This window comes from Triturus cristatus, chromosome 11, assembly GCF_964204655.1.
Source record: "Triturus cristatus chromosome 11, aTriCri1.1, whole genome shotgun sequence".
Lineage (NCBI taxonomy): Eukaryota > Metazoa > Chordata > Amphibia > Caudata > Salamandridae > Triturus > Triturus cristatus.
In genome coordinates this window covers 437,827,754-437,854,962 of record NC_140594.1, presented here as the reverse complement: position 1 = coordinate 437,854,962, position 27,209 = coordinate 437,827,754, and the positions used below count along the sequence as shown (strand labels likewise).

Sequence of the window (27,209 nt, the reverse complement as noted above, 5' to 3'; positions counted from 1 at the left end):
GCTTCAGGGTGTATGTGGTACTTTTCCACTAGGGCTTGCAATGTGATTACCAAGAAAACTAAAAGAGATCTCTGGTCAGCTAGGTAAACACAAGTAAGTAACCTGTTCAGAAAAGCAATACTGCAGAAAAGTGGACATTCTTGTGGGCAGTAAACTATATCTAGGATGACTTCCTTAACATTTCCTCATTGTCCGCTTAACAAGCTCTTCATTCTGGAGGAACACTTCTGTATCCCCACAAAGGTAACAATACAATTAAATATGTATAATGACCTGTATCTCTGGATGTTGCAGAAGTTATTTTGCTATACTAAACTAGGAAGAAAATGTATCTCATTAAATCATAAACTAGTTGCAACAGTAGGTAGCCCAGCACGGCAACCAGTGGACACCAGCAGGCTACACCTAGCCAGAGTCCTATTTAATGATCATTGTTAAGCGAGTCGGGCGCTACTGTGTAAAGAAGACTTTTCGCAGAAGTGATTTATTGCACAGAACATTTCTCCTGAGCTGCAAAATACTGAATCCAGTGTTTTCTTGAATAGCAGACACCTCTACATGTTACTAGCAATTGCAGCATATTTGTCTCCTGCATGAAGCAGAATTCTACAGATTTTGGTTATAGATGAGTTTTGAAGGTCTTTAAAACTGTGCCACAATAATCACATTTTTGTAGAGTGTTATAATTGTGCGCTATATTCCAGCAGAACAATGTATGTGTCTATATAATTAGACACACAGACCTATACACACAAAACGTATCTTTAGTTTATGCAAAATTACTTGAAAGCTGGCTGGTGGGACTCTTCAGACATGTTTGAAACACTGTCATAATAACATCAACTTGGTAACTGTGGTTTCAACAATACGGCATGAACATATATAATTGATAAAGTTATATACTGAAATGTGAAATAAACACAGATGAAACTTACATAATGTACGTTTGCGACCATCGTGCCTAAAACACCCCACCCCCCCAATCAAAAAAATTCTCAATTTCACTTTTTTCAAATGTCTACGAACATCAAAATAGGCGACTCGCAATAATGGAGTCATAAAGGGGGAAGAAAGGTTAAGTTTTCACTTCGAGGTTGTCCGTGGTACAATTGGCCATTATTGTAGATGCTGGGGGCTATCGGCAGACGGGCTCTCTGTAAACAAGCTGCAGTTCACTCTTTGTTTCCAGCAAATTAGCTTCAGCAATGATTAGAATTCCTTCTCTAATAATGAAAAAAACGATGGTAGTGTTGACGATTCCATTTTTCAGAAAACTAAAGCCTTTTTTTGCACCCAGGCCACAGCCCCCGATTGCTCTGAAATGTAAATGCAGATATACAAAAACATCCTTTCCTGCTCCTTTAACGAGCAGAAAAATGCTAACACATCTGTTACTAGAACTACTAACAGAGGCATAAGCCAGGGTTATACAGTGGCCTCAGAGTCGTCCTCAGGACTCCGGCTCTTGCTATTTTTCCTTGAGTTCTTCCAGGGATAACCTGCAAAAGTGGGGCTTATAGGGAGGTAGCTGAAGCATTTATACTTTCGGATAAAGTTCATGATAAAGGGCAGGTCATAGGACTCCATGCCTTCGATATCTTTGCTCCCTTTGCCTGTTCCTTTCTTCCACTTCTTTATGCCTCGCTCCTCTGGAGAACCTACAAAAAACAAAAACAAAAATATTTTCAATATCTTCAAAAAGAGGTGTTCTGGCACTTTAGCTAGTATCTGTCATTTGGGAGGTCGTAAATTGATGCCCTTTGTGAGAACACATCTATCAGCCCTTGAATTTGAAGTGCTACTTAACTTTGAGTTCCATTACAGCACCACAAGCTACAGTTTTTAGATTTGTGTATCAATTGCTTGCCTGACGAAAATACATCTATAATATTTACATGCTTGTGTCGTGTGGGATTTGAGAACATGATATTATAAAAGTTGGTTTTCTTTTTGAATGAAAGTGTAGAGATTTTAAGGAGTTTATATAGGTGAGTTCAGTTCAAGGTGTAGGGGACACAAAGTTCAGGAATGGTTCATCATCCATGATCAAACTTGGTAAGAACATTTTATCCAGTGTTGGGATGTTGAGATGAATCTACCGATGGGCACCTATGACTTGACTCAGATACACTGCAATAGGGCAATGGAATATCTTGTAAATTACTAGAGCCTATTTTTTAATGTGATCTTCTACTTCACCTTAGTTGGTCTTTTACATCACCTAACATCAATCAAATGTTCTACGTTAAACTGCATTTTTGATTGCTTACTGCTTTGGCCAATCATTGCAAAATCTAGTAAAGTATAATGCAGCTTCACATTGTTTAAAACCACATTTCACAGGGATCCAGGCAGGGGCAAAAAATCTGTATTGTAATGTAAGCTCTTGTAGTAAAGCTTTGCTCACAATTAAAAAAAATATGTTACTAAAGCCACTCGAAAAATCACTTATGATGAGACACCAAGATTAACCTTTTCCAAACTTACCTGGAATAGTGTTGTCCAAAATAAAGGCCACGCAGCCACCCACAAACATGGCTGTTGTGAGGAGAACATTTAATACTTGGTCGATTTCGGCGATCCCTGTAAAACAGAAGAGAAGGACTGAGTTGCGAATTAAACAAATTAAAGCTCAATTCAGAGAAAACTGAAGTCCTCGGCTCCACCTCCCCAGCATGGGACAACACCTGGTGGCCCATCACTCTCGGCAAACCTCCCACACCCACGAACCATGCTTGCAACCTCAGAATCATACTCGACTCCTCCCTCATCATGCAGCGACAGTTCAACGCCGTACCCTTCACATCTTTCAACACTCTCCGCAAGATCTTAAAATGGATCCCCCCACAAAATCCAGCAGGATTGTCACCCACGCACTTATAACCAGCAGACTAGACTACAGAAATGCCCTCTACATCGGAATAAACAATCTCTACTCCTCAAACTCCAGGCAATCCAGAACGCCGCAGCTAGACTTGTCCTCGGCCTCCCATGACAACACCACATCACCCAACACCTACAAGTACTCCACTGGCTCTCCATCGAAAAGAGAGTGACCTTCAAGCTCCTCACTCACATCTACAAATCCCTCCACAACATCAGACCCTTCTACACACCCAAAAGAAGCCTCCGACCCACTGATCTTGCCCTAGAGGAAATCCCACGCATCTGCAGACACTGAGCGGGTGGCGATCCTTCTCCTACATTGCAGCCAAGACCTGGAAGAAACTCCCACTCCGCATCAGACAAACCCCCACACTGCAAGCTTTCAGGAAGATTCTCAAGACGTGGCTATTCAGATGAGACGAAGCTGCGGGAAACCACCCCCCCACCGCGCCTTGTGATCCTCGCGGGTGAGTAGTGCGCTTCACCAATCCCTGATTGATTGAAGCATCATAACCATGGGAAGTATACATTTACCCTAGCGAACAAGTTACTTACCTTCGGTAACGATATATCTGTAAGAAACATTAGTTAGATAGATTCCTCACCTTAGAATATCCCCAGGCGTCAGGCTGGATCCGGAAAGATTTTTCGTCAGTAATACCCTTGCGCGTCGCTAGGCGTCGTCTGCGGCTCCGCGTCCGTCGTCGGCATCGTGATCGCCAGGATGACGTCGTCGGAGTACTTAGACGCCGCCCTCGCGCGCTGATGTCAGTTCTTGTACATAGCTTTCCGCGCCAGGAACGCAGAGCATGCACGAGACCGACACTGGTGCCAAGAATCTAGGGCCCTGAAAGGGATGACCTTAACCCTAGATATCGGTTCGCAGAACGGGGTGGATGGGTGGGTCGGTGAGGAATCTAACTAAACTAATGTTTCTTAGAGATATATCGTTACCGAATGTAAGTAACTTGTTCATCTGAAAGAAACACGTTAGTTAGATTCCTGACCTTAGAATAGATAACCCAACAAATACCAACCCCGGAGGTGGGTCTGCGAACCAAGATCACACCAGGAAGTCCTGGAGAACGGAACGGCCAAAGAAGCAGTCTCTCCGGACTTGGCTATCCAGGCAATAATGTTTGGCAAACGTGTGCAGCGAAGACCACATTGCTGCCTGAAAATGTCCTGCAAGGGGGCTCCCCGGTCCAGGGCAGTGGTCGCCACTGTGGCCCGAGTGGAATGGGCCTTCAGCCCCACAGGAGGTTCCTTTTTAGCTAAGGAATAACAGGCCTTGATACACAAAACAACCCACCGAGAGATGGTTCGCTTGTGCACCGCCCGCCCTTTCTTAGCACCCACGTAGCCAACAAAGAGTTGGTCGTCTACCCGGAACTGTTTGGTGCTGTCCAGATAGAAGGACAGCGCCCGTTTTAGGTCCAGACGGTGTAGCCTCTCTTCCTCTTTCGAGGGATGCGGAGGCGGAAAGAAGGTGGGCAGTGTAACAGACTGGCCGATTTGAAAGGCAGTTACCACCTTAGGGAGAAAGGAAGGACGAGTCCTGAGAACAACTTTGTCCGGATGAACAGAAAGGAAAGGAGGCTTAGAAGATAGAGCTTCTAGCAGAGGTGATGGCAACCAGGAAAGCAGTCTTAAGAGTCAGAAGACGAAGGGGACAATTATGAAGTGGCTCAAAGGGAGCGCACATCAGATAGGTCAATACTAGATTCAAATCCCACTGAGGCATTACGAAAGGGACAGGAGTAAACATGTGAGTAATGCCCTTTAAGAATCGAGAAACAACAGGGGATTTAAAAAGAGATAGCTGATCAGGAAGCCTTAAGAAAGCAGAAATAGCCGAAAGGTAACCCTTGAGGGTGCCCAGAGCAGAGCCCTGCTGGGCCAGGGAAAGAAGAAAGAGGAGAACCTCAGAAAGAGGGGCGGAAAGGGATCCACAGCCTTTGCTGTGCACCATGCCACAAATTTGTTCCACCTGCAGGCGTATACCGATTTTGTGGAGGGACGCCTGGCTGCCAGAATAACATTACAGACTTCAGGAGGCAAGTCAAATGGCATCAACTGCCGCCGCTCAATCTCCACGCATGGAGGTGGAGGCTGTACAGGTTCGGGTGAAGGGCCGTCCCCTGCTGCTGCGACAGAAGGTCCTCCTGAAGAGGCAGTTAAATCGGGGGATCGATCGATAGACTGAGTAGCTCGGGATACCAGTATCTTCGTGCCCAATCCGTAGCCACAAGGATGACTTGGGCCCGGTCGTGCCTCATCATCTTCAGCACTCTGGGCAGAAGTGGTACAACAGACCGCAACTCCACTCGTGACGAAAAGCGTCTCCGAGCGAGTGCCGCCTTGGAAATTCCAACGCGCAGAACTGCTGACATTGCGCTTTCTCTTCGGTGGCGAATAGATCTAACCAAGGCTCTCCCCACTGTCGAAAGAGGCCTTGCGCCACGTCCGAGTTCAGACGCCATTCGTGATCCATCATGCACCGGCGGCTGAGTTCGTCTGCCCTCGCGTTCAGAGAGCCCGCCAGGTGTTGAACCACCAGGGTGATGCCCTGATGTTCCAGCCATGTCCAGAGGTGCAGAGCCTCCTGACAAAGGGCCCACAAACCCACCCCGACCTGTTTGTTGGAATACCACATGGCGGTGGTGTTGTCCGTGAACACCTGCACCACACTTCCCCGAACAGAGGGAAGGAATGGCTTCAGTGCAAGCCGGATCGCCCACAGCTCCAACAGGTTGATATGGAGCCGGGACTCCGCCGGAGACCAGAGGCCTCTGATCTCCGCCTCTCCCATGTGGCCCCCCGCCCCCATCCCAGGAGGGACGCATCCGTCACTACTGTGTGCTTCGGTTGGGGAAGGGAGAGGGATCTGCCACTGACCCAATCGCGGTCCGTGAGCCACCACTGCAACTGCCGTGCAGTGCCCTCTGAGACCAAGACATGGTCGGACAGGTTGCCCCGATGCTGGGCCCACTGAAACTTCAGGTCCCACTGCAGAGCCCGCATCCGCCACCTGGCGTGATGTACCAGCAGGATGCAGGAGGCCATCAGACCCAGAAGCCGCAGCACCAACCTGACCGAAACCCGGGATAAAGGCCGAAAGATCGGAATCAGAGCCTGAATATCCCGAACCCGCTGTTCCGGAGGATAGACCCGGAACTGCGCCGAGTCTAGAACCACTCCGATCAAGAGGAGCTTCTGGGAGGGACTCAGATGTGACTTCGGTACATTGATAGAAAACCCCAGCAAATGCAGGAGGTCGGCCGTAGTCTGCCTGGGGCGAGCCCGCCTTCAACAACCAGTCATCGAGATAGGGGAAGACTAGAACCCCTAATCTGCGCAGGTGAGCTGCGACCACCGCCATCACTTTCGGAAACACCCGAGGGGCACTGGTGAGGCCGAAGGGGAGCACGGTAAACTAAAAGTGCTCGTGGCCTACCGTGAACTACAGGTAAGGCCGGTAGCACGGGGATGTGGAAATAAGCGTCCTGCAAGTCCAACGCTACCATCCAGTCTCCAGGGCCTAGGGCACCCAGAACCTGAGTTAAGGTGAGCATCTTGAACATCTCCTTCCGGAGGAAGGCGTTGACGCTCCTGATGTCCAAGATAGGGCGTAGGCCCCCTTTGCCCTTCTTGGGAACCAGAAAGTAGTGGGAACAACAACCCAACCTACTTCTGGGGCAGGAACGCGCTCGATGGCCATTCCTCCTGCAGAAGTTGCAAGTGATTCCCCGACATGCAGTGGTACTGCGGTGGCATGGCTGGAGGGGTCGCCTCGAAGGGGAGGGAGTAGCCCCTTCGGACGATTTGCAGCACCCATCTGTCCGATGTGATGGTACGCCAGTGGAGCATGTGATAGCGAACTCTGCCTCCCACTGGCGTGGAATGGGTCTGAAAGCTCGGACTAGGAAGGCTTTGAGGTGGGTGCTGCTGGGGCAGATGTGGACGGACCGGCTCTTTGTCCCCCTGCTCCGCCTCGGCCGAATCCACGTCCGCGACCGCGTTAAGGCTGGTTCTGCGGCCTGTGGCTAGACAGACGTGAGGGGGCGCCCCTTCCTTGACCACGAAAGGGGCGAAAAGCAGAAGTTGGCGGGCGCGGGGCTGAGAGGCCCCAGGACTTGGCCGTAGCCCTGGAGTCCTTAAAGCACTCCAGCGCACTATCCGCTTTGTCGCCAAAAAGGCGACGGCCATCAAAGGGCATGTCCATGAGGGTGCTCTGGACATTCCCGGAGAAGTTCGTGGATCTCAGCCAGGCATGGCGACGAATCGCCACCGTGGTCGCAATTGCCCTGCCTAGCGAGTCCTTTGTGTCCAGTCCACATCGGATTGAATACCGTGCCGCATCCCGCCCCTCGGCAAGACCCTGGGCGAGCCGTGTCCGGGCCTCCTCAGAACACTGGGGCAGCACGTCCTCCACCGTGTCGCACAAGAAGTTGGTGTAACGGTCCAAAAGGCACGCAGTGTTGATAGACCGCAACCCCAAACTAAGGGAGGACAGTTTCTTCCCAAACTGACCCAACCTTTTGGATTCCCCATCCGGGTAAGCGGACGGGAATGTGGTCTGGGAGGTAGAGGCCTGGATAACCAGGCTCTCGGGCGTGGGGTGCAGCAACAGAAAACTGGGGTCGCCCAGTGCAGGGTGGTGGCGCCGGGCCACGTTCCGGTCCACGGAGGGACTGTGGAGGGCTTGGACCAGGTGCCCATCAGAACGTCGGTCAGTGCTTCATTGAACTGCAGCAGAGGCTCCGAGGAGCTTACCGGTGGTTGAAGCACTTCAGTGAGGAGATTAGTCCTCACGGCCACAGCAGGAAGCTCCAGCCCGAGGGCTTCGGCCGCCTTGCGCAGCACCACAGAATACGAAGCACCCTCCTCCATAGCCAACGAGGGAGGAGAGATGAAGCCAGTGTCAGGGGAGGTATCAAGACCACTGGCATCCCCCAGTTCTTCTGCCCAGTCCTGAGATAACTGGCACTGCTGTGCCTGAGGCTCCCCAGACCCCTCCCAGTCGTCTCCATCATCCGACTCCTGGTATACAGGTGGAAGGGTCGGAACCGGGCGGAAGATGAACCGGTCATCAATCGGCACCGTATCCGGCGCCGCTCCGGGGTACGTCGCCGTCCGAAGGCGCCGCCGAGGGCAGCACCGGAGGGGTCGGCGCCGGCGGAGGGGTCGTAAGGTCGACCGACGTCGACCGCGTTCCAGGCCTGGATCCTGCGGGGGTCTGCGGTGTCAGGACCGAAGTCAATGACGGCACCGGGGCCGGAGGCGCCGGCTCGCTAGGCCTCCCAGTCGAGCCTGCGGGGCCCGAAGGCGCGCCAGCAGGCATCGACGGTGGAGCCAGGCTCCTCATGGCCACAAGGAAGTCTCTGATCTCCACCAGTCGCGTCAGACCCAGGGACTGGAGGGTATGGGGTCGGACGGGACTCCTGTGGCTCCGACGGAGCCGCCTGGGTGGTGCCACCCGAACCCTCAGCCGAGTCAAGCGACCAGCGAGGGGAGTCAGAAGAGCGATGTCGCCTCTTCGACTTCTTCTTACTGTGCCTCAACTTACCTGAATTCGAGGACTTCGACCCCGACGAGTGGTGATGGCTGCGGCTCCGCGACCGGTCCCTCGACCTCCTCCTCGACCGTGAGCGGCGCGGAGCCGACTGCCGGATTTCGAGCAGCTTGCGGGACCGCTCCCGCCTAGCCTTCGAGGTCAAGGCCCGGCAGTCGAGGCACGACTCGGCATCGTGGTCAGCCCCAAGGCAATAGAGACACCGGCGGTGGTGATCCGTGACCGACATCAGTCGGTGACAGGCGTCACAAAGTTTGAATCCAGGCATTCCTACCGGCACCAGAGTCGAGGTCGACTGGAAATGGAACCAAAAGAGTTCAAAAAGTTTAGTCAAAAAGTGACTAAAAGGGTATGCTTTTCCCGGATCGGCGCTTCGTGGCGCGGAAAAAAGAAGAACTGACTTCAGCGCGCGAGGTCGGCGTATAAGTACTCCGACGACCTCATCCCGGCGATCACGATGCCGACGACGGTCGCGGAGCCGCAGACGACGCCTAGCGACGCGCAAGGGTATTGCTGACGAAAATCTTTCCGGATCCAGCCTGGCGCCTGGGGATATTCTAAGGTGAGGAATCTAACTAACGTGTTTCTTTCAGATTTGTTAAATACTACCTTGGTGTATTCTAGAAAGCGCTTTTTCGGCAAGTAGCGCGCTACTCTGGAACCCAAAAAGGATTAGTGGTGAATTAACATGGGAAATATGAAATTCATTTGAGCCGTGGACATTTTAGTCTGTTATTTGGATTGAAAAAGAACAAAAAAGCAATCCATCTAACAAAGTTTTGAGTTTGAGACAAGGAAGCCTTGCTTAGTCAGGGATTTGTCCTGGTTTGTTTTTCCAAAAGCTGCAGAGTTTGTTGGATTTAGGGAAGCCGTATCCAAGTAGAGTTTCAAACATATTTTAATGTCCAAAGGGTGCAACAGCAATTCTGGTGCAGTACATGGCTGCACGAAAGAGTAGACAAATAAATATTTTGATAAAATAGTCTATCTACTAGCAAAAGCTATACCCATAGAACAAAGAGAAAAACAGATTCAAAGTACCACAATGCTGGGGTTCAATTGGGCATCAGCATTTGAGAATTCGACATAAAGGATTTCTTCTATGGTCAGATAACATCAAAGGCTATTAGTATGACAACAGACTTCAAATGGCTTACGCTGGCTACCTCCACAGAAAGTCACAACACTGGCCTTTGAATCATCAAAACAGAATCATTGTATTTCTGTTATTCTTAAAACTACCATCTCATGTTTTCAACTCCCTTCTAGACACTGTTTCTGGGTTGCCAACTGCAATTGCCTCTTCTCATTCCACATTTCAGGCTACGTTCTAAACTACCAACACCTTCTGTGAAGACAAGAAGTAGCTTGACTGGACTCTTAGTCGCCCAACACGAAGGGCTTTATTACGAGTTACCGAACCCGTGGTGGCGGTCCAATCACAACCACACTACAGGCTCGCCTGCAGCAATATGAGTGTGGCGGTCAGGGATTAGGGATCCTGCAGCGGTCGCCCTGCGGTCAGGAGCACCGATATGCTGGTGGTGCCGCTGCGGCTCCGTCAAGCATACTAAGAGCTGCCAGTACACTGCTCTTTTCATAGCAGTGAGCTTGCCATAAAAAAGGGTGGCGGAGAGGCAACAAGGCCCTTCCACTCCAAGGCCTGGGGGTACATGCGGGGGGAGAGTGGGGTACATGGAGTGCCGCCCTGGTTTTGCACCCCCAGTTCCTGCATGGTGTGGCATATATGTCACACTGTGCCGGAAGGTGTAGTCAGATGTCTGAGCCTGACAGACCGCTGCAGCATCACCCACCAGACCAGGATATAAATCCTAATCTGACGGGCGTCAGCACCACTGCTTTGGTGGTTCCGCAGAGGATAGTGTATTGCACGTCCACTGTAGTACCACCTAAGTTGTAACAACGCTCTAAACCTGGAAATAAGAGAGGAGCAGTCCAGGCCTGTGAACAGAGAAACCATACATTCCGTGGGAAGCAGTAATAATTACTGTCTGAAGGCTTTGTTCCCAAAGTCATACCTCCCAAATTCTCAAAGATCTGCATTTTTTTCCCCTTTACAGTTCAGTGTTGTTTTCCAAGGCTAACTGAAGTGACATAATTGTCCCTTGCTATCCCCCTTATAACATCCAGGCGTATTTATGCTCAGCTTTAAGTAGCAATTGGCTTGATGTACATACACTGAAATCGCTAAAAGTGGTCGCAATTATCTCACCAGCTTTTAGCGAATTCAATGGTATTTTGTTACAAGACCTATGCACCCACAGGTCAGTTGACAAAATACCAAATCGCAGTGGGTCGCAAACTAGCCTACCTCATAAATATTAATCAGGTATGTCGCAAATTGTGACCCATTAAGATTTGCTGTCCTAGCAGGGATCGGGGCCTGCTGGGGTCGGCAGACCACCATGTCTCTGACTGATTTTTTAAAACGCAATTGCTTTTTTTTTTTTTTTAATGAAGCCAGTTTTCCTTAGATGAAAAGTCTTTTTTCTTTTAAATGAAGCCAGTTTTCCAAAAATGAAAAATTGGATGCATATACAAAAGAGAAAGGTTTGTAAACCTACTTTTTTAAGAGTAGGCAGTGGCCCAAAGGACCACCGCTTACTTCCCCCAAAAATTTGAGGGCCATAAATAAGAATGAGTGCCGGCGCCTGAAGTTCTGCTCTGAAGCTCGTGGCTGGTAAAAGAAAATGTCGGCATGCGGAATACTACGGCTGCAGAGTCTTAAATCCACCTCATGCCTCTTTAATCCACTACCAGACTCTCCCTGCCCCTTAATCTCACTCTTGCAAGTTCCTGATTTCTCCGTTTCTGACGGTTTTGCCACCTTTGATCTGATAAAAATAAATAAGAGCAGGTCACCCCAACAGGCTCAAATTAAGCACTGGAGTCCCCTTTCCAATTGCGAAAGGGGTGTTGGTAAAATATTAATGTTTAGCCATCGCATCTCTGCAGCAATACTTTAATACATACCACAAGGAATCACTATTTGGAAAGGATGCCCTAAATACGCCCTATCCAAATAGTGATTCCTTGCCTAAACCCATTTAGCGATTCTGTAACACGTTCCCTAACCATTAAATGGGTTTAATGCATTCAAAAAGACCATTTTGTTATTAACCCTGAGAATTACAGAATCGCTGGGGTTGTGAGATGAAGATGCGTTAGTACTTCTGATTCTTAGTCCCTTTTTAACCATGATAAGAGGTACTTATGATTTTCTGCTGATCTGACTTTTGGGACTTTTAAGAGGGTTAACTACTGTCATCTTATCTGCACCACCATTTTTTCTGTGCTCATCTATCTTGTATTACAGCTTTTGGGGTTTTCTTTCGTCATTATTTTACATGGACTGTTGAACTAGCCGTTGCATCCTGTGCTGGGTCAGAACTTTCTTTCTACACCGAGCAGACTGCTCCTTCCCTCACACGGAGTTCCAAAGGCTGAAAAATATTTATCCTGGCCTCCAGCGAGATTGGGGTCCCGAGGGAAGAAAATAAGCATGAGGAGTGGGCCCCATGAATGCCTGCTCCCAAGGGGGATAGAATATCTAATGATGTGCTGACCCTGGGACTAGGTACACCATGGGAGTAAATTAGAGAACTTGGGCCGAGTGCTGGGCACTCAGTTTCTTACGTTTTGCATTTTTAACAGGCACATCTTTAGGACAACAAATCTCTGGCCCTGTTCGGATGCATTTCTTCATCTTTAAACCTTAGCAATAGGAGTATTTTCCTCAGTCCTCCTGGCCTCTAAATTGCGCTTAGCATGAGTAGCCTGATTTTTACTGCTCCCTGCGCCGGCCTAGTCCTCTGCCTGCACTGCTCAGGCTCTGTTCTGCTTGTGGAGGCATCTTTCCCAGCCCCTCCACAGCCAACAAGCAGAACAACCTCCATGCAGCACTCCGCAGGTCCTCTTCCTGGTCGTTTGCAGAGAACATGTGTCAGCAGCGGAGTCCAGGGCTAGTCCTCAGAAGTCCTAAGAAAATTATCTATGGTCCCCAGCAGGTCTTTTACTCCAACTGGCCCTCAGATGGCATTAGGAGCCCAGTGTCACTTGCCCTAGAGAGACCCATCCCAGTCGTGGGTGTCAGCTGGAGTCAAAGTCCTTTGTCCATCTTTGCATGGCATCAAATGGCTTCTCCTTTCTGCTGGACATCCTTTTGTCGTTGTCACTCCCACGTCCAGGGTCTTCTCCTCTGTATCTCCTTTGAGCAGGGGTCTTTAAGTGGGGTTGGAGAGTTCTGGCAGCTAGGCACCCCTGGCTAGTCCTAGGATGCCACATCATTCCTATACCCCTGTTCCAACTCTCTTGCACAGCATTCTAGGACAATCCAAAATAGCGAATTCCGGTCAAAGCTCCCATGAGAGCTTCAGCTCTGCTCCTAGCTGATACAGCTGCCTCATCCCTTCTTAACAAAACTCCTAGGTGCACTGTGACAAGCTAATTATAAGATGCAGATTTCTTCCCGCCCCTTTCCTCTCCCAGGAACTGGGTCAATCACTTATGATGGCCCTTTTGTGTAGGAAGCCTTTTGATCCCTCTGCTGGGAAGCACAGTAATTAGCTTGGCCCAGAAAGGAGGCCTGGAATATGATTATGAGCTGAGCCAGACAAATATGACAATTCCTGAAGTCCCACAAGGTGTAGATGTGGTATATTGGGGAATGGGAAGAGTCTAGCCCTGACAGGCCAGGTTCTCCCTGAACTTGGCTGATGCGCCCATAACTAGGGCGAAACCGGTCCTGGGTTGCTTGTATTCCAGTTCAGGGAGGACCTGGCCTGGCAGTTTGGGCTGGACTGTACCCATGAGGAGCAGGGTCAAGACGGATCTGTGTATGGCCAGGTCCAAACTGAGGTGGCATGGTGAGCAAAAGAAAGATGGGCTGGGATGCTACACTCAGCGATCGCCAGTGCTTAGACAAATTGCACGCATTCCTTCCATCATTTTTTGTGTGTTTCGTGTACTGCCCTTAGTGGCATGAGTATGCCTACAAGTGGGTCTCATGGTCGCTGGAACCAAGCAGTACCCAGCTGATGAGCCCATACCTAAGCCAAAACTGGCCCTGGGTTGATTGAGTTCCAGTTCAGTGGGGACATGGCCTGGCAGTTCGGGCTGGACTGTTTCCACAAGGACTCAGGGTCAAGACTGATTTGCATATGGCTGGGTCAAAACTGAGGAGGTTTGGTGAGCAAAAGAAAAATGGGTTTGTTGCTTCTGAGCGACTGTAGTGGTTAGACAAATTGCAAACATTCCTCCCATCACCTTTTGTGTGTTTCACAGCGCAAGTCTTTGCCTTTTATACGTGATGGCCCATCCCCAAACTCAACAATGGTAATAAACCGCATAATGTTCACCGCACATCTACCAATGTACTATACATATGTTGCGTGTTGGACCTGGCCCTTTTGGCCGGATGGTCCCTAGACTTTTCGCCTTCCACCTGTACTTTTTCTGACCTGTTGTTGGCTATTCTATGACTCTGGACACTTTACCACTGCTGTTCAGTGCTAAAGTGCATATGCTCTCCCTATGGTAAAATGTTGATGTTCATTGGATTCTATGATTGGCTTATTTGGTTTACTGTCAGACCCCAGTAAAGTGCACCAGGAGTGCCCAGGGCTTGTAAATACAAATGCTGCTGGTGGGCTTGCAGCACTGGTTGTGCCACCCACAGAAGCGGCCTGGTAAAATGTATCTAAGGTCTGCCATTGCAGAACCTGCGTGCAGTCTGGTACTCTCATGCTGACTGGGCAAGTGCACCCACTTCCCAGTCCCTAAACCTTCCCTTAACTTCATATTAGTCACCCCTATGGTAGGCCTAAGGGCAGGGTGCATTGTAAGCATAAGGTAGGACAAGCCCTGATGTGTGTGGCATGTCCTAATAGTGAATTACAGCCATTTTCGTTTTTCACTATTGTAAGGCTACCTGTTCTCCATAGGCCAGAATGGGCTGTTGGAATTGTTACATTCTATGATCCTAACAGACCCAGGGAACATGGTAGAAAGTCGAGTTTAGTATGCCTGAACTCAGAATAGTAAAATACATCTTTTAGTAAAGTTTATTTTAATATTCTGTGTTTGCAAATACCACTTTTAGAAAGTTGGTATTTGCTTGCCTGACCATTTCAGCCCGCCTCTGCTATGATGTGTATCTGCCAGTCTGGTTGTGTGAGTGACAGGGCTGGGGAAACCCAGAGGGGCAGGGCTAGGTAGCCTGGTGGTGAATAGGAAGATTGGCAGTCAGATGGGTGGGAGGAGTACACCTGGGCTCTGAATACGGTTGTGCTCTACTACCACAATGCTGGCTCCACCTCCTGCGGAGCGGTTGATGTCTCTGCCCTGCACCCTGAATAGAAAGGCAGAGTCATGTCAACAGAGTGCTCAAGAACTGGTTTGGACTGGGCAAAGGCCCCTCAACCCCAGAGGAACAAAGGAATTAGGGGTATAAGTATTGGGACCCTGCTCCCAAGAAATTAGATCCTGCTGAAACAAGAAGAACCTCTGCCAGAGGAGAAGGAACTGGGAAAGCTGTAGGAGGAGTACTGTCCCTGACCTGGGGGATTGGCCTGCAGTGGTTGCCTTGCTGCTGAAGGAGAGGAGAAAAACTACTAAAGACTTTGCTTCAACTTGTGCTTTAAAAAGATCTCCAATGGCTTGAACTGAGCTTGCCGCCTGAACGAAGTCCCAGGACCAGTGGACTTCACCCCCAGCTCCCCAGAGTATTTTGGAAGTGCCTGCTGTTGTTGTTGGGCCTTCTGAGGGACTGCGTGTCGCAAGGAGCAGGAAGCGCGACGCAAGGAAGAGAAGCATGCCGCCGTCGGAGCTGTTGCCGTCGCATCTCGCAGAGAGTGTCGCCGCTGCAGCATCGCATCGAGCGGAAGCGTCTTGCATCATTCCGGAAGTGTCTCGCAACGCCGAAGAAGCGTGTCGCCATCGCAGCCATCGTAGCTGTCGCATTGCACCGCATCGAGAGAAGAGTCTTGCATCGAGGAGGAAGCGTGTCACTGTCGGAGCCGCTGTCGTCGCATCTCACAGAAGGGGTATCGCCGCTGCAGCATCGCATCGAGCGGAAGCGTCTCGCAACGTCGGAGAAGAGTGCCCCTGCCAAGGCCGCTGCATCTCGTCAAGGATGACGCCGCTGTAGCTGACGCATCGAGTCGAGTCTTCTCGCAACATCGGAGAAGCGTAACGCATCTGGAAGACCCCGTCTTTATTTCTTTTGCACCAAGAACTTCAACGCATCTGCATCGCTGCAACACTTTCGTTGCCCTGCGTGTCGCATTTAAGGTACATTGACATAAAGTGTCGCATTTAAGAACTTAAGAGAAACTAAGCAATCTTCTACCAACTAAACAACCGTATTGTGTATTTTTAATCGTTTAATGGTCTTGTGATAATCCTATATAAAGAATCCTTATTTTTAATATAAATACCTGTGTGGTGTCCATTTGTAGTGTTGTCACTTGGTTACTGTATGTGTTCACAAATGCTTAACCTATAACGCTCTGAGATAAGCCTTGTCTGCTCGCGCCAAGCTACCTAGAGGGTGAGCAGGGGTTGTTTTAGGAGTGTAACCTCTTACCCTGACTAGAGGAAAGGTTCCCTGCTTGTCACAAGTACCTACCTGTGCCAACCAGAGAACCCGGATTCTAACATTGCGCAAACAGCAGTTATATAAAATTCATATTTCACATGGACCCATAAAAAGCAGAAAATCTTTCACATGCCCCTTTAAAATATGGATTTCATTATTGTGACAGCCCCCAAAGGATCCTGTACAGAGACACTACTGTCCATTTTTTTGGGGGGAATACATTTATTTGCATTTTCTTAATCACATTCACATCAGCTACATCTTCTTTCTATGTTCATTACAGGTGCAGCGAGGTAAAAAAATATTGGTACAGAAATAATCAGCAACAACGGGTGACATCTGTCAACAGGATCTCTCTTCATCTCTGCCCTTCTCCCCTGTATCCCCCCCCCCCCCCCCCACCGGGTCTACTGCGAATCCGTGAGTGTAAGGCCATAGTAGGTCAGCCATGGCTTCCATATTATCCTAAAAATTTTGGGACACCCCCTTGCTTTGTATGTTGTCTTCTCCCCCAACATGTACATGCCCATCTCTCTTCGCCATTCCTCCAGTATTGGGTTAGTATCTGCCCCCCAAGCCCTCACCATGTCTCTTTTGGCCACTACCAGACCCAGCTGGAGCAGTATCAGCTTTACTTTGGAGAGATCAATCTCCGTGGGTATGCTAAGCAGAATAAACACAGGGTCTGGGGGTATGGATTCATGCAATATAAGTTCCAATTCCTTCAGAAGTGTGCCCCAGCATAGCTGTGCATGTGTGCATCCCCAAATAGTGTGAAAGAAGGTCCCTTCCATTTTCTTACATTTCAGGCAGTTAGGGGACTCCGCTCTGCCCATCTTATGCAGTCGGGCTCTGTCATAATACATTCTGTGCAAATATTTAAACTGAATCAAACACAGCTGCGATCTAATGGCCACCTCCCTCGGGTGCATCAGGGCTATTTCCCAATCTAGATCTTCTATGTCTCCCAGATCCGCCTCCCATTGTAGTCTCAGTTTCCGCATTGGGTCAGGTGTATTATTCATGGTTGTCCGATAAGTCCACGACAGAGCTTTCTCTCCGAAGTCTCCCATCAAAAGTCGCCCCTCTAACGGGGCATACTCTGGGAGGCCCTCCATTTCAATATGTTGCGCCCACCAGGCGTGCCTCAGTTGCAGATACTTAAAGTGTTGCGTCTTGTTCATGTCGTAATTCTAGCTGGAGGTGCTGGAACGTCACCAGCTCTTTACGATATATTATGTCCTTAAGCTGGGAAATACCAACCAGATCCCACTTCTGAAAACCCTTCAGCTTGGCAAATTCCTTAAGTCGCGTTCCCACCCAAAGCAGGGTTTCCTTGGTCACCCGGTCTTCCCATTTTGAGCGCCTCTCTGCCTTTTTCCACGCCATGATCGTTATTTGTATGGCCGGTAACAATTTTGCAACGCCCTTGCCTCCGTAAAGATAGTGAGAGTATGACCTATAGAGGAACTAAGTATGCTCAAGCGCATATGCCGGCTAATCCCTCCCTCCAAAGGCCCATTCGTTGATTACTATCAAGTGGGCGGCCTAATAGTAGGCCCGTAGGTCCGACAGGAAAATGCCACTACAATATTGGTTACATTACGGCTTCCCTCGCCAGAGGAATTTCCTCAGTATATCATCAATTTTAGTGAACACCTCTTCCGGGATTGTCTGGTAGGTATTCTGCAGGACATAAAAAAACTTTGGGAGGGTTACCATTTTGAAGAGCGCTGCTCTTTCGAGCAGTGTTAGGGGTAGGGATGCCCAACAGTCCGCATCTAAACGGAAATCCCCCAATACCTTATACAGGTTCCGCTCCAGTGCCAGTTGCCTATCTAGCGTTATGTGGATACCTAAATATTTTATCCCCGTGGTTACGACCTGTAGTTGGCTGGGATAAACAATATTTTCGACCGCCTACCCTACCGGGTAGACACTTGATTTTTCCCATTTCATTCTATACCCCGCACACCTGCCATAATCCTCACAACTCTCCATGATATTAGGCAAAGTTGTTTCAGGGCTCGTAACGTATAACAGTATGTCGTCCGCATATAGGGAAATGCGTTCATCCAGATCATCATTGTCATTTACACGAAAGCCGGTTATATTCGGGTGTGCGCGAATGATGCAAGCCAAGGGTTCCAGGACGATCGCGAATAACAGAGGGGACAAGGGGCAACCCTGCCTGGTGCCCCTTTCAATTGGAAATTTCCAGGACGTTACCCCATTGACTCTAACCCTAGCTAAGGGTCTCTCATATAGAGGGGCTACCCATCGCCTGAACTCAGGACAAAATCCCAGTCTATCCAGTACGGCCATACGAAACAGCCAATGGACCGTGTCAAAGGCCTTCTCGGCATCTAAGGACAATATAAGGTGTGGGTCAGTCCTATGTCGCACCACTTCCAACCAGTTGGCAACCTGTCGAAGATCGAGTCTTGTTGACCTGTAAGGCATAAAACCCGACAGGTCCCTGTGGATAAGTCCTGTTATAACTTTGGTTAGTCTGTTGGCCAGAATTCTAGCCAAAATCTTTGTCTCCATATTTATGAGGGAAATGGGTCTATACGAACCGCATTTCTGTGGAACTGCCCATTTTTTATTCAACATATTACTCATGGAAGGCAAACAAAACCGACAAAATTCCAATTCCAACCAAGACTGGTATGGAAAACTTATGGAAAATCATACTGCAAAGTAACCAATAAGCCTAAATATATGTATTCATATTCTTTCATGCAGTACATTGTAATTAAATATGGCACAAATAGGGACTTAAAGATTCTTGTCTGCAAAGTCAGTGAAGAAGGAATACCAAAGTATACACTTTCCAGAGTTGACAAATACCCTGCATAGCCCCAAAAACATCCATTTATAAAATATTAATATCCACTGGCATCAGAACCAAATGCTAGGTTAGAATTAGTATCAAGAAATATTCAGGGGTGGTGTTACTTCTGCTATACAAGTTGATCTATTCGTACAGCTATCCTATTGAATGAAACTTGGTGATTTACTGAAACTAGACAATGCTTTTTGTCCCAACATATAAAAGTTTAACACCTTGAACAGTACAACAGGAAGCATACTTGGTAACCCCCAAAAATCTTACCTGTCACCAGTGGGTTTTCCTTGAGGTAACTTGGAAGAACAAGTCCGAAGAAAATGGAAAAGCCAAGAACAAACAGATTACGGGAAGAGTTCAAGTCAACAAACTGCAAGTTTGATAGACCCACTGCTGTGATCATACCTGGAGGAGGGATGACAAACAAAAGGATCAGCAGGAATAACCCATGTCTGATAAAGAAACGTATTCTAGAACTACAAAAGCAAGTTAAGCTTCTACTAGGACAGTACCATCACACTGAGCGCACTTTAAAAAGTTAAAACACAAAAAGAATCTAAATCTCTAAGCTACACCCAAACCCATGGACTCCCTAGGGAGAACTGAAGATGGCTGATTGGAGGTGTCTTACTGGTGTGGTTACTGGAGCCGACCAATAGAGAACTGGCATGCTGATCAATACTAGATCTTGTGCCCATGTGGTCTTTTCACATTGTCCGCAAAGGATCATACAACTGGACTATTCTGTATTAGAAACCAGGAATTTAGAAACATATATAAATGTGTCCTGAATATGCTACAGGTTCAAAGACCTGGTTTAGTAGGATCTGGCTACAACCAAAGGGACATGCATGTACTGATTCTGACATTGCAACTTACTGCACTGATTATTCCCAGATAGATTTCTCACTTAGCGCAACATCACCAGACCACTGGTGCAAGAGTGAGATGCCAAATAAGTTATACATTTCTATCCCCAAGTACAAATGGGAGCTAGGGATAGTGAGAACACAACCGAATAAGGTTCTTACCAAAGAGGGTACAAAAAAGTGCTCCCAGAACTGGGTCTGGTAGGGATGCGAAGAGGGCACTGAACTTCCCTATCATGCCCAAGAGTAGCATGAAAGCAGCCCCATACTGGATCACCCTGCGGCTCGCCACCTATCCAGAAGAAAAGAACAAGGTTAATTCTAGGTCCAGTAGTACTTCACTTCAGCTCTTCATCAGCCACTAAAAACACTAACAACACATGGTACAAATAACACTTTCTGCCCCATCGTATGCAGACAGTTTGTGTATGCACATGATGTTCTCCATCTGACCACAAAGCATAGCTCAGGGGTGCATTTCATGTCACAGTGGGCACTTGGTGCACATGCATGATTGTGGGATTGTGGTGTATGTTGAGGCCCAAAAATAATATTCAGACTCGCAATGGGTAACTCAGGAGAGAGGTGTGTGTTCTGCTGAACCATGCTGGGATGTTTCTTGCTAACATACAGTTTCCCCTTCTAGCTTTCTGTTTGTAGATCCCTTTCTTTGCATCAACAAATTAATGTATTTGTTTCGTCACAATCATTTTGGGATTCCAATAAGAAAAAAGACAATGCATACATCAATAAATGCAGATCTACTTACAATTAATCTTAAATATTTGTTATGAGACATTTGCTGTCACAAGATGTTAACCTTAGCTTGAACGGACAACTGAGTGCCAAAAAGGAGAAATCACCATCTAACCCATAATAATACAGAAAAAAGAATAGCAGTTAATCCCAAGATTGGGAGAGTGGACAACAATATTTGTAACCAACACCCATTAAGTGCTTGAAAGTTTTATATTCATGAAAACTATGACCAGTTACACATTATCAACAAAAACCTCCATCAAACCAATTTGCCATTGGAAGTGTGCAAAGAAACAGCCGAGGTCTCCAAAACATTATGTGCAGTGGATAAAGGCAATCTTTTCTTAGAACCCACTGGAATTGAGAAGAATGATAAGGTCGTAGTTAAACAAGCACTTTATGCACTTTTTAATTCAGAAAGAATGGGGAGGGAGTTACCTAAATCTTCTGTTGCCACATACATGGGGTATGATTTGTGTAGGCACCCACTACCATCTTATCTAACTCTCCCCATGTCCAATTGGGAACGATCGCTGCTCTTTCGTTTAAGGGCAGGTTCTGTAAAATTCCTGTTGGCTTTCCCTTTGGGGTATCATCACACAGTAGAATACAATCCCTGCCCATGTGATGGAATTAGCAAACAGAATGACATTCACTTCCTATTCTTCTGTAAATTTTATTTAAAATATATTAACTGGTTTTTAACTCCCTATTTTAGAAAATTAAGACCCCTTTCCTTGGGGGAATCCTGTTCATTATTATTTTCCCTGGATACAGATGAACTAATTTTTCGCACCAGCACTTTTCTGAGATTAATAGTACACGCACGCAAAACGATGGAAAATCCCTGAAAATTATTTATGTTAGCTGTATATTTGAAAATGAATTGTCGTGATTGTGGTGTTTTTATGGATTGTATTATTGTATAAATGTGTTGTTTTTCTTTTGTTGTACTTTTATGGATTTTATGAAATCCGAATAAAGGTCTTTTGAATTGAATTGAATTGCAAAGAAACACAGAAAACAATATTTTCTTTAATACACCTAGCTGTAGTTACTCAATCATAATGATAATATAGTACAGTATATTTATAGCCCTTGCTGCTACTTAATTGTGGCTGCAAAGGGATGTAAGTAACCAGTGTAATCTTCTTGCTAAACTGGCCTGGACATCCATCGAGAGACTGTGCCACACCCATATAAAAAAGTTCTCTCTATAACAAAGTAAATGGCACCAAAACCTCCTTTCATACTTAAAGCAGATCCCTTACGTACGACCTCCTTATCCTCGTTATTGTGAAAGTTTATTCTATCACCATCTTCCTCCTTTTTGATGGCACCCACATCAATTATGTCTTTCACGAAGGAGAGGATGGTCAAAGAAAAACAGCTCTTTCGTTTCTTCTTCAATTAAAGGTATTTCTTCACTATTAACTGGAACACACTAGTTACTTGAGGATGCTCCATCCGCACACACCAATGATTACGAATGTGTCTAGTCATTGATTACAACTTTAGTATCTTGAGCCATAGCATACATTCCTTGTTAGGAACAATCCCACTAGATACAAAAGAAATCCAAACATGCCTCTTCACCTTTGCAAGCATAGTTTGCATGAAAAAAAAAAAGCAGAGAGGAGGCGTAAGAAATTAAATAAGTTATAACCAAATGTATCCATTTATGAGACACTTTCATTAATAACACTGCTGATTGCAAATAATTTACTTTCCCAGACTACCGTTTTTTCAGGAAGATTTTCTGGCTATCTTGAAAAGGATGCTTCACTTGTAATCGCTTTGGTACTTTGTTGAGAGATTATTTTTCATATCAACCATTGAAAACTTGAAAACTGCCACCATGATGCAAACTCCAAAGAGAGCAGCAGGCTGACGAGTTAGGATAGATTATGGCTTTTATTTATTTGGATAGGTGTGTAAAAGAGGACTGGCACGCAACCGTTCGCGACAACCGCCGACCGCTCCCATCTGTGCGCATCTCGCTCGAGCCGCCAGCCTCCACATTCCGAGCTCGAGTGAGAACGCGAGATGCTACATATCTTCCCTTTTTAACAAATAATATTAAATATTAGCAATATAACAAAGTAGCACAAAGGGGGGCAATATTTCACAGACATATGCATTAAGAGCAAAGCGATATCATTAAATTTACCTCACTAAAATTACTACAGCAAAAAACAGAACAGCAGTAAGGCCCTAAACACCACTGATCATAGTAGGTTTATTCCAATATGTAATCCTGCATCCATACTGGTTTCCGCCTCATTCTTCTAGGCGACACATCAATAACAGGCCACTCATCACCCACCAACACTTCCTATACAACTTTATTTTTTGGAACAACTCATTCTCACTGCAATCTTTACCAACTTCTGACTCCAACAAACTACTAACTTAGCAGTTTTTTATTTTTAATATTCCAAGCATTGCCCTCACACAGCTCAACAACAAATCTTCCAACTCTTTTCACCAGGGTTTGGAAAATTGAGGCACCTCTTCCTCTCAAAACATCCGAACTTAACCCTGACCCAGTCTCCTTCCTGTAAACCACGACAAACTACATTACCTCTCCTTTCACTCATTCTTAAAATTCTCACCTGATTTAGACTTCAGCATCTATCGTGGACTGAATTTAGAACAAAACTCTTCCCCTCATTAATTTGTATGGATTCTTACCAGTGACACAATTAGGTGTGGTTCTGTAAGCCCACACCAACCTCTTCAAAGCAATACACCAATCACTACCTTCAGCCAATGCCAACTGCAACCATTTCATAAGAACTTTATTCCATCTCTCTACCACTGTGTTACCTTGAGGATAATCCACAGATGTTCCTATGTGGCAAACAGCAAGCTTTATTAAGAAAACTGACATTTCTGATGAAGCAAACTGAACTCCATTGTCAGTAACAATTTCCGTTGCAACGCTTTCTCTGACAAAAATGTCTTCCAAGAACTCAATAACATTCTTAACTTCCACATGTTTTGCGAACATGACCACTGACCAACGTGAGAACAAATCTACCACCACCAAGGAAAACACAGGTTCTGAACCCAGAGTGGCGAAAGGCCCCATAATATATAAAGCAACCTATGTCCAAGGGCCACTCCATTTATAGATGACCTGAGGAGGATACTCCATCACATTCGGAGATTTGTCACTCTAGGCACAACTGATGCCTTGTCTCACCATGCCCTCTACGTCACGGTCAAGAAGTGGCCACCAAACACCCTTCCTAAGCCTTCTTTTGACAGCACTCAATCCGATGTACCCCTCGTGATCTAACTCTGTGTCTCCTACTCTAAGCTTGAGGGTACTATCAAGATCTCAACCCTTCTGAAAACACCATCATGAACATACAACTCATGTTTAATAGCCTCATAGGATTTCAATTCATCCTCTAAATTCCACTTACGTGGTCAACCTTCCTACAAATTGCTGACTTTCATTTATTTATATAATTTAGTAAAAGAGGACCGACAACAACCGTCCTTGACAACTTCTGACCGCTCCCCTTCCGTTCAAGTCTAGATTGAGCCGCCACCCTTCAGATTCCATGCTCGAGTGAGAATTCAAGACACTACACAGGCCTTGTAGCATGTGAGGTCATTAGACCAACATGGTATGGGAATTCCACGTGGACCTCGAGTTTCTGTCACCAATCCATTACCATCTTTCCTATGCTGTGCGCACTCAACAAAATTCATACATCATACCCACTTAATTTGAATAAAACATAACATATAACCCGGGGAGAGGATGTGGCCTAACGCCTAGAGTGGTCGACCTTGAAGCTGGGGAACCGGGTTCAGGTCTCAGCAGGGACGCACAAGATCCTGTAATTCTAGGCAAATTACTTAATCTTGCCGTACCTAACAAAAAATGAATGTGTCCTTCTGTAACGCAACTGGTGCTCATGTAAAGCGCTATGATACTGTCAAGAATTCCTGTCATACGAGGGGAGGAAAACGGTAACCAGCGAAAACGGACTACATCTCCCAGGATGCTTAGCGGTTGAGAGGTTATGTAAACAGGAGAGCTGTTACATAACTCAAGGGAAACACGCCCTTATGTAAACAGGAGAGCTGTTACATAACTCAAGGGAAACACGCCCTTATGTAAACAGGAGAGCTGTTACATAACTCAAGGAAAACACGCCCTATAAAGGGAGGAACCGGGAGGTACAAGGCTGTCGGATATTGTGTTTACACCGACGTACCTGCTTCGTGAAGAGCAGTGTTCCGGAGTGGTGCTCCAGTAAGGCAAGAACGGAGGTAGGTCGAGTCGTTACTCCCTGGGCCGTGTCTTGCCCCATCGTCACCTGTGAAGGACCCGGAAGCTCTACCGGTCAACCATTGAGCTTCGCTTTTTGACTCGGCTGAGTCCAAGCGCAGTGGCGCTTTTGCTGGTTGGAGTCGTAACTCCCAGCCCGACCAGAGACACAGGGACTGCCAGCTGTAACGCACACCAGGAGGTGTTTGCCGCGTTACAGACTCGGAAGTCCACAGGATCGATCGAGCGGCTGCTCTCGGTTCAGTCTTCTTGCTTGTGATTGGGGTATCGGTGACGCATCACCAGGAGGTGACTCCGCGTCCCGGTGCAGTCTGAGGAAGAGGTTGAGCGGCTGCTCCCTTCAGGTAGAGACCCCGGCTGGGTGTTTCCCTGACTCCTCGTTTCTCCCCAACACTCTTCGTGCCCCTCACAGCCTACCGATTGGCATTGTCGGCCATTTCATTTCTGCCCTCTGTTGGCATACGCCGGGATCGGCGTATATGCAGAGGACGGTTAGGACCATCCGTGCTGTGGGCTGGTAACGTACTTAGCCTGGAGGATTCCAGTGACTATAACTTTTGTTTGTTCTTTGTATTTTATTTGCCTTCATTAAAAGAACTAACCCTTCACAAGTGGTTGCGTCCTCATTGTCGTGTCTGTTAAACGATCCTGAGACGTTCAGGGCGTTACAAAATATCCGACCTTAATAACACTAACTGTCTCCCGGTCGATAACAGACATGGCAACACTTGATGATGTGCTGGCTGCTTTAGCGGCCATGCAAGTTGAAGTGGCTGCCTCTAGGCAAGAAACAGCCGATGTAAAAGCCAGACTGGATGCTATCCAATTGGACCCGCTCACGCCCAGCACCTCCCTCACGAACCAGACCCCTGCGGTAGTAGTGGAAATGCCGGTAGCCATCCCCTTGGCAACACCAGAGAGGTACAGTGGGGATCCTAACACAGTGCAGGTATTCCTCACACAAGTGGCGCTACATTTATCGTGCAAACCAAAGGCGTTCCCCACGAGTCAGGCTCGAGTGGCTTTCCTTATATCCTATTTGGCTGGAAACGCGGCACAATGGGCCGTACCTCTGGTGAGCAGGGACGACCCCCTCTTATGTGATTGGGGTGCTTTTCGCGAGGAATTCCTGAAGGTATTCGACAGAAGGGCTGACTCGTACACGGCGGACCGTGAAATGCTTGAGTTGAGACAGGGATCCAACGACCTGGTGCAGTATCTCAACGCGTTCCGAAGGCTGGTTGCGGAAACCAAGTGGCCTGTTGCTAAACAGACGGCGCTCTTCCATCAAGGGCTGTGCGATGAGCTCAAGGACGCCGTGGCTCATATTGACCCTCAACCCAAGACATGTGAGGGCCTTATCAACCTGGTATTACGGCTGGAACATAGGCTAAGTGAAAGAAAGGGGGATCATGGGAGAAAAGGAAAATCCCTTCCATCCTATGTGACGGTGGGAAGTCCTGAAACTTCCACCGCATCCAAGGGAGAACCCATGGACATCAGCGCGATACGAGCGAGCCTCACAGCCACGGAGAAAGAGTCACGCCGTAAACAAGGATTGTGCCTATATTGTGGCAAAAAAGGCCACTACGTACGTGAATGCCCTGCCAAACCGAAGACGTCACGTTATCGGGCCAACCGGTCGGTAACAGCCGTGGTGGACATACCGGCGGAAAACTAGAGGACTCCAAGACCAGAGAAGGGGCGTCTCGGAGTCACTCATCCATCCCTTCACTTTCCAACTCGGTCACTAAGGGACAACGACACCTGTTTATCACGGTGCACGTGGGAGTGCATGACCAGTGGATACCCGTTGTGGCCATGGTGGATTCAGGGGCCACTGGCATGTTTATGGACCACAACGAGGCATGCAGGCTAGGGCTAGTGCTTCTTCCCAAAGCAGTACCCGAAGACGTCTATGCGGTAGACGGAAGGCGATTGGTGACGGGGCCCATCGGACAGCACACGGGGGTCCTTCCGATGAGATATGGGAGGAACCATTTGGAACAAATCGATTTTAACATCATCCGAGCGCCCCAATATGGCGTCATATTGGGATTGCCGTGGCTACAGAAACACAACCCCTTTGTGGATTGGCCAACACATCGCATCGAAATGACGTCACCGTATTGCATCCTGCATTGTGGAATAAGAACGGAATCCCTTGACGCAGATGAGAGCGGGAGTCAGACGGTGGCTACAGCGGCAGAAAAAGATGTGGCTCTCCCCCAGGCTTATCACAGTTTTGAGGATGTATTTGATGAGGTGAAGGCGGAAGTGCTACCACCACATAGACAGTTTGACTGCCAGATCGACCTGGTGCCAGGGGCCAGCGTTCC

General features: G+C 47.6%; 1 protein-coding gene across 2 annotated transcripts in view; it reads right to left on the bottom strand.

Moving 5' to 3' along the window:
- Positions 1-458: 458 nt before the first annotated feature.
- The window catches only part of SLC23A2 (solute carrier family 23 member 2), an 833,120-nt gene continuing 806,369 nt past the window's right edge, over positions 459-27,209 (bottom strand). For both annotated transcript variants that reach the window (XM_085636370.1, XM_085636369.1), the window contains 4 exons: positions 19,962-20,091; positions 19,198-19,335; positions 2,488-2,583; positions 459-1,658 (listed from right to left, as the gene is read on the bottom strand). In XM_085636370.1, coding sequence (XP_085492496.1) covers positions 1,426-1,658; positions 2,488-2,583; positions 19,198-19,335; positions 19,962-20,091 — 597 coding nt within the window. In that variant the 3' untranslated portion in view covers positions 459-1,425. The remainder of the gene's footprint in view (positions 1,659-2,487; positions 2,584-19,197; positions 19,336-19,961; positions 20,092-27,209) is intronic.